Here is an 8,342-nt window from a genome sequence, read left to right as displayed (position 1 = left end):
AATTTAATCAAGTAGCACTCCAGCGTAATAGTAATTAGAATAGTGGAATAATACTACATGTATATTTTAAGTGTCATTTGCAGTAAGGAATTCCACCAATATATATGGTAACCTTAGAATCATTTGACTAGCTTGTTTTTTCATATAGTTCTGAAATGTTTTGACTGCATACATATCTTTCTATCTATATATATATACATATATATGTCCCTTATATAGTTAGGTGTTTCATACTTAATAAAATGAATATGAATCATGTCAGCATGAAGAACTATACATAAATGATAAAACTAATAAATCAGGGAAAATAATACAATACAATTTTTTTTTTGTAGATAACAATAATAAATGAAGCTCCTAAAGACAAAAAGAAACGATTTCATGAATAAGTGCTACCCTTGATGGGGGGATCTAGGTTTTTGGAGGCTCAAAAAATAAATTTGATCTGCTTCTACAAATTAAACAGAAAACAGAACTTAATTTAACTGATTTTTGTTGGCATAATTCATCTGGGGGATGATCATCACATCAAGAGAATCAGCTTTCTAGAATTGAACTGTTCTGTGAAAGAGATTTGAACCGGCGGGATCCTCGTGGTCTTGATCAATATGAGAAATTAAGGTAGTACTTGTGATGACAACCGGATTAATAGGGTTTAGGCCTCCGGATTCACGGTGGTGATAGGCCGTGGGTGCCGCCATGAAAACCAAACTAGGGTTTTCTTCCCGGGTACTAGTGTTTGATGTAGTGTTCAGAAAATGGGAACTGGGCTTTTCTTCTTGGATATTGGAGGTGGTACTAGTGTTACTTATGAGATAATGTGGCTTATTCATGTAGCAGAATGACTGTGGTTTTGAGAAGGAGGGTGATGGGTTGATGAGTTCCCAGTTCCCAGGATGAAATAAACCTAGAAAATCGTCCTCGGAATTTGCCCCACTGCTGCTACTCGTCATCATCATCATCACTGATTGATAATCGGTTACACTACTTGTTGTCATTGTTGACGTCTCTGCAGCCTGAAATTTCTCATTAATGCCGAGCAAATCCACATGATTATGATGGTAATGTTCTGATAATACCTCTTGATCCGCCACTATATTTTTCAGAGTAGTCTCCGGTTGAGAGATTTTCTGTGTGGATTTTTGAAGCAATAATCTCTCTCTTGTTCTTTCTCTAGCCCTCGCTCTAGCCATGTCTCTTGATTCCTTCGCCACTTTAGAATGATATAACTTCCTGAAATTGTTCTTCTTTTTGATCTCTCTACCAGGCATGGTGTCTTCATTCACCACCAAGATTTCATTATCTTTATCATCGTCACCGTCACCATCATTACTCCGCTTAGTTATTAACGAATGTTTGAGCTCTGTAATGGCAGTTTTTGATTTGTTGAACAGCCAGTCGATGGTTTTGCTTGCTTTGTCGAAACCCAACATGTCTTGGAGATCAAAGAACTTTCTCGCTATTTGAAGGGAAAGCCTCATCCTCCGGTCCCTGAGGCCCTGAGCCGTCGAGATCTTGCTATGCCGGTCCTTCTTCCCAGCTCTTCTTCTGGGGTTATTAACCTTCGTCGTTTTCTCCCCACCACTTCTTTCGATCTGCTTCCTCTTCGAAAACCCTTTTGATGAGAAAGTTGAAGTAGTGACATAATCATCACTCGCACTAGTTCTGATAGCATTAGTGGTAGCAGTAGTGGCGGCTGGAGTGATCATTGGTAGTAAATGACTATACATGAGCCTTTCGCCTTCAGAAAATGTGGGCAGCTGTGAGTAACAGTCAGGGTTTTGACGATCTCGCTTCTCATCAATAATCTGATGCGTCTGATTAGTGCGTGGGAAATTTTGGTAATCGTTACTACAATAGGGAAACATCATCTCTCTTAAATAGTCTCTCAATATATATTATTAAAGAGAAAAAAAAAATATTAATAAATAGAGAAAGGAGGAAAAACGTTTGGCTCTTACTATTCTCCCGATCTGAAAATTAAAAATGGTTGGTTAGGGTTACTGCTTCAGAGAGAAAAGCATACAGTAGCTAGAACAGAAAAGAAAACTCAGTAAGAGGGTTTTTTTAATTTGGTTAGTGAATGTTCCTCTCTATAGCTATACATATATATATATATATCAGTGTCTAGCTAGATATATTTATATAAACATATCTATATATGGATAGGTAGTTGCTACTGTTGGTTCCACCTGAGATTGGTATGATGAGCTAGCTAGCTACCGGAGAATTGTGCATAAGTTAAAAGCTGAATGTGTAAATTTCATTTTTTCTTAAAAAAAAACCGGATAAAAAGAAAAGAAAGCTTTAAAGTTTGGATGATATATATAAAGAGAAAGAAAGAGGGTTATGTAACCTTATTTATTAGGTACTTATAAAACATTTTGTATGAAATATAGGTTATTATTAGATATATGCACATAGTGCATGATGAATAATAATATAGTACAATTACTATACAAGTGAACCCAAAATAAAAAATAAAAGACAGGTACAGTGAAAATATCACGTGGGAGCTGGAAAGAATAGGCTAATTTAGCTAGCTGATCAGTCAACATCTTGAAAATAAATAAATAAATGAATGAAAAAGAAGAGAGAAAGTGAGAGATAGCAATGGGAAATTAAATGGCAGAAAATGGACATGTCTATCTTCTAGGCCAAGGCTTCCTAGAGAGGGAGAGAGATGAAAGAAAAGAGAAGAGAGAGAGAGAGAGGCCAATTATATGATGAATGGAACAGAGAGAGGCTAATGTGTATGTACACTACACGTATGAAGCGTCTTTACCGCCATGAAAGCCAACGCTCGTTTTGACCAAGTGTGACCAAACGTCACTTTCAGTTTCACTCTATTTATTTTATCTAATAATACCATATTTACCACTTTGGTTTGGTTGGAGTTACTTCTTTTTTATTTTTTATAATGATAGTAAATTGAACTAGGCCTCACCCTCCTTCTTTGTCTCCCTTTTTAAACTTTTCTACTTATATATTCGTTCTCCTTTTCACGTTATCACTTTTTTCTCCAAAGTTCCGACAAAGTTGGCTCATGCTAACTTTATTTGCTTTTCTGTATAATATACTATTTTCTTCGTACATATATTCAAGCTGGCCATCATGAGTTTAAAATTTGTGTAATTCTTTTCCTTTCATTATAGAAGTAGTACTTGAAAAGGTGTTTAATTTACACACTACATTTATATAATTTTTGTTAAGTAACTTACTGTGTGACTACAGCTAGTATTTAATCATAACTCAAAAAAACATGAATTCATAAATTGTTGCTAAATGAAATATTTAATCTTTTACGTAAAATAATCATGAAGTTAATTATAGAAACTAAATTTGTAGTAGTGAGACTGATATTATACATGCTTACATATTTATATAAATAAAAGACTTTTTACAAAGGCTGATATAACTGTAGCTTAACATGTTAAGAAGACTTTTACAAAGTTAGCTCTATTATCAACCACCAAACTGATGACTGGAAACACCAAAAAACGCCAAAAATTAATTAGTATTTAGTAGTTGTTTCTATGAAGATTACGCAACGCAAAATAAAAGAAAGTTGATGGAAAAAAGGCAACATTGTCGTTGATATACGTAGTCGGAGCACAAAAAAAGACAAATTAATGAGTAATTTTAGACGTTATATGAACTCCGATAATAGAGAAAAATGTGCACAAAAGAAGAAAGAAAAAAAAGCAGTGCAGAGAATGAAGTGCAAAATATTGATGAGCTCAGCCAAATCTTGTGTTGAGGCTCAGTATATGCGTATTTCAATATCTAACCAAATACAATTCTACCTAAAGCTGCTACAAAGATAGTTACAAAATTATTATTAGCTTTCAAATTTAATTACAACTACCAAATTGCTACAACCATTTTCTTTTAATCATATTAATAAACTATATTTAATTTTTGTTGTTGTCACAAAATTACATTATATGGCTAGAAAATAAAGTTTTTTTTTCATTGAAAATGAAATATATACATCACACATTATGTATACCCAAACATGCCCCTACTCAATAAATCCAAAATATATGATGATAACCATTTTCCTTTCTTGTTTCCCTATCTTCAGAATTCATTATTAATTAGGTTTTTTTATAAAATCATTTTATCATATAATCACCTTGTAATATATCTTTATCAACATATTTATAGAATTTAATGTGTTCATGAGTGTTCTTGAAGGATCAATTTGGAATGTGTCTATACCAAGCCGATTATCTCCAGACGGTTTATGTAATTAGTTTTTTATTCAATTAGTTATGATTGAAAATGTTTCTAAATTTTTTTACGGTAGTTATTTTGATATAATTATATTAAATTTGTATTGTATTGTATTATATATATATATTGGAATAATGATATATTCATATTAATAACTTATAATTAATATATTATTATTATAGTGAGATTATTTGCATGTTAGTACGAGAACGATAAAAGTTACAGTTAGTTTATATATCTCTATCTATCATCTTCACACTTATTTATGTTTGGTCACTTATTTTTTTATTTTTTTTACAATAAATATTTTAAATTTAATATTAAGATAAAATATTTTGAGATAATTATTTTTTATTGGTTTTAGTTTTCAATTATTTTGACTGTTAATATTTATGTGATATTATTTTAGTTTTTTATTATTATTATTTTGACAAATTATTTTATTATTATTGTTGTTGCTATTATTTTTTTAGTTTTTTCAATTAATAGTTTTTACATACTTAATTTTTTTTTACCAGATTTCCATTTTTTCAATCGTTTTTATGCTAGATGTATTTTATTAGAAGTGAATTTATCTTCTGTGTTTTTAATGTCATTGTTATGTTTTTGTTGTATAGCATTATGGTATTGTTTATGTGAGTTATTGAAAATTTGGAGACGTCAGAAGATCTATTGGAAGATTGTTGAATTTCACAGTTAAGTTTTTAATTTTATTGCTATTTTAGCATGAAAACTTAATTTTTCTAATTATTTTTTTTATATAAAACAACATGTTTATATTATTGTAATTTCATTCTTAAAAGTTTAATACTCACAAAATTTTTATTTTTTATTTATTTTTGCATGCTCTTATGGAGTGCTATAATGTTTTCTGTAATAATTTTTTCTATTATTCTGGCAAAAGCAGTAGCACTGATGGTGGCTTTTGATTGGTCTTTTCTGCTTGGGTTACCTTTACACTTCATAGAGACTGACTGTTTGATTTAGTCTCCGCTTACCCAAAGCGATCCTTGTAAGCTAATGAGTTAGGATATTTGTTAGATGATATAGCTAGTTCATTATCCAGTTTTTCTGAGGCAACCCTAATTCATGTTCGTCGTGTTAGAATACTGTAATCTGAATTTAGCCCTAATTAATTCAAGAGAATCAAACAATAAATAGCCAAAGGTTAGCGGAAGCGTACCGGAGTCCATTGAATCGTTTGTAAAAGGGTATGATCTTCCAATTTTGCATCAAAAACCTTTGAAGCCTTATTTCCCTGATGATGGGGATTCAGGAATCTGAAAAATACGATATGATGCAAAAATGGGGACCATTACCCGTTATATTACCAACTGCCAAAACAGTTAGTAATATTTATTGACTATTTCTAATTTGGCCCCTCATCAAATCAGAAATTGTCTAATTGGTATCCACATATTAAAATCATGACAATCATGCCCTTAAGTCATAAACTTTATTCCAAAATAGACCACGTAAATTTGACTTATTTATTTGATGACCCAACACACATTTTATATATACAATTGTGACCCCAATAAATTTCTAACAATCTCCCACTGGGCCACATATGTATATATATAAATGTGTTAACCTTATTGAGCTCATAACTTTGTCATTATAACCATATGCATATGCAATCTCGTCCATTAACTATATCAACATAGGATCAAAGCGATTTTCGTTGTATCAATCACAACTAAACCCATCAATGGTCACATATACCGACACAGTTAAATGACATAGATCAATCATGATAATGTGGTATGAAAATTACATGCATGGTGATCTATCCATGTCAATTTTCAATTGGTCCTACTTTACTTTATAGAGATCAAAACTTTAGCTTAATGTACAAAGTGAAATAAACTGAATAACATAATTTCTGATCAGAAAAATATCCAATTATACAAGTTTCATGAAACACATAAAAAACACAAAGGATAATAAAGACAAACTCCCACTGAATCTAGATATCCTCATACTCTAAAACACCCATACGAGTAGTGTGCTCACGAAAGACCTTGGGTGACAAACCCTTAGTAAGGGGGTCTGCAATCATGGAGTTTGTACCTAAGTGTTCTATACAAATCTGTCCACTCTGTACCCTTTCTTTTACAACAAGGAACTTGATGTCAATATGTTTTGACTTTGTCGAGCTCCTGTTGTTGTTGGAATACAATACAGTTGACTTATTGTCACAATACAACTTAAGTGGTCTTTCAATTCCATCCACAATGCACAGCCCGGTGACAAAGTTTCTCAGCCATATACCATGGTTGGATGCCTCATAACATGCAACAAACTCTGCTGCCATGGTGGATGAAGCTATGAGTGTTTGTTTTGCACTCCTCCATGATATAGCTCCACCACCTAACAGATATATGTAGCCCGAAGTGGATCTCCTACTATCTTGGCATCCCGCAAAGTCGGAGTCAGAATATCCAATGATCTCAAAGTGATCTGACCTCCTATATGTGAGCATGTAATCTCTTGTTCTCTTCAAATATCTCATAACCTTTTTGGCTGCTTTCCAGTGATCAATTCCTGGATTGCTTAAGTATCTGCCTAACACTCCAACAATGTACGCTATATCCGGACGCGTACAAACTTGAGCATACATTAGACTCCCAACAGTTGAAGCGTAGGGAATCTTTTGCATTTCTTGAATTTCAAGGCTTGCTTTAGGGCATTGCTTAAGACTAAATTTGTCTCCTTTAACGACAGGGGTATCACCTGGTCTACAATCTTGCATGCCAAACCTTTTGAGTACTTTATCGATATAGCTCTTTTGTGATAATCCAAGAATACCCCGAGAACGATCTCGATGTATTTGAATTCCTAAAACAAAAGAGGCGTCACCAAGATCTTTCATCTCAAAATTTCTTGACAGAAATCTCTTGGTTTCGTGCAACATGCCTATATCATTTGTGGCAAGCAGTATGTCATCAACATACAAAACCAGGAAAACATGTTTACTCCCACTGAACTTGTGATACACACAATCATCAACAACATTCATCTCAAAACCAAACGAGAGAATCACTTGATGAAATTTGTGGTACCATTGACGGGAAGATTGTTTGAGCCCATAAATGGATTTGGTCAATTTGCAAACCATCGTCTTTGGGTTTCCCGACACAAAGTTTTCAGGCTGCATCATATATATTGTTTCATCAATGTTTCCATTGAGAAATGCTGTTTTCACATCCATTTGATGAAGCTCTAAATTATAATGTGCAACAAGTGCCATGATTGTCCTAAAAGAGTCCTTTGATGAAACTGGAGAAAAGGTCTCCTTAAGGACAATCCCTTCCTTTTGAGTATATCCTTTTGCTACAAGACGAGCTTTATACCTTTCCACATTACCTTTTGAATCCCGTTTTGTCTTAAAAATCCATTTGCAACCAATCGATTTCTTTCCTTCTGGTAATGGGACAAGCTCCCAAACTTTATTGTCTTGCATAGACTTATACTCTTCATTCATTACTTCAATCCAATTTTGAGAGTTAGAACTTTTCATGGCCTGATGAAAGTTGATTGGGTCATCTTCCATCATTCCATTGTCATCCTCATGTTCTTGGAGAAATATAATATAATAATCTGAAATAGCACTTCTCCTTTCTCTCGTGGATCTCCTTAATGACACTGGTTCTTGAGGTTGTTGAGTTTGTTCTTTTGGAGCAATTACCTCATTTTCATTTGGGGTTTGTTGAGGTTCCATATTCACTTTCTGATCAATGATAGGTGTAGGAACCTGAATATTGTCAAAAGTGATAGCAGAATTTGGGTTTGAATCCAATTCCTCTTCAAAAGAAATATCTCTAACCTTATTTCTCCCCCCAAACTCAACATCCTCGAAAAATGTTGCAGTACCCGTCTCAAAAATATTTTTAAGTGTGGGATCATAAAACTTATAGCCCCTAGATCGCTCAGAATAACCAATAAAGTAGCTGCTCACTGTTTTGGAGTCCAATTTCTTTTCATGTGGCCTATAAGGCCTTGCCTCAACTGGACATCCCTAAATGTGAAAGTGCTTTAAACTAGGCTTTCGGCCTGTCCAAAGCTCATAAGGTGTTTTTGCAACTACTTTAGTTGGTACT

At 33.4% G+C, this 8,342-nt stretch overlaps 1 protein-coding gene across 2 annotated transcripts; it reads right to left on the bottom strand.

Annotated features, from left to right (window-relative positions):
- Positions 1-274: 274 nt before the first annotated feature.
- Positions 275-2,211, bottom strand: LOC133821175 (transcription factor TCP12-like). Of its 2 annotated transcripts, none has more exons than XM_062253637.1 (2): positions 1,080-2,211; positions 275-1,016 (listed from the first exon to the last, which is right to left on the bottom strand). In XM_062253637.1, the coding sequence occupies exons 1-2, from the start codon at positions 1,869-1,871 to the stop codon at positions 546-548; spliced, it is 1,263 nt and encodes a 420-aa protein (XP_062109621.1). In that variant the 5' UTR covers positions 1,872-2,211; the 3' UTR covers positions 275-545. The 2 variants fall into 2 exon arrangements, with proteins under 2 accessions (XP_062109621.1, XP_062109622.1); XM_062253638.1 differs by having other exon boundaries at positions 275-1,851; positions 1,962-2,210.
- Positions 2,212-8,342: the final 6,131 nt, after the last annotated feature.

Source organism: Humulus lupulus, chromosome 3 (assembly GCF_963169125.1).
Source record: "Humulus lupulus chromosome 3, drHumLupu1.1, whole genome shotgun sequence".
NCBI lineage: Eukaryota > Viridiplantae > Streptophyta > Magnoliopsida > Rosales > Cannabaceae > Humulus > Humulus lupulus.
This window is presented reverse-complemented; position numbering and strand designations above follow the sequence as displayed.

Bases quoted from the DNA above. Each gene is read 5' to 3' on its own strand.
- LOC133821175 (XM_062253637.1), bottom strand. From the start codon at position 1,871: ATGATGTTTCCCTATTGTAGTAACGATTACCAAAATTTCCCACGCACT. The intron at 1,017-1,079 runs GTATTATCAGAA...GAGAAATTTCAG, and splicing joins ATATAGTGGCGGATCAAGAG to GCTGCAGAGACGTCAACAAT.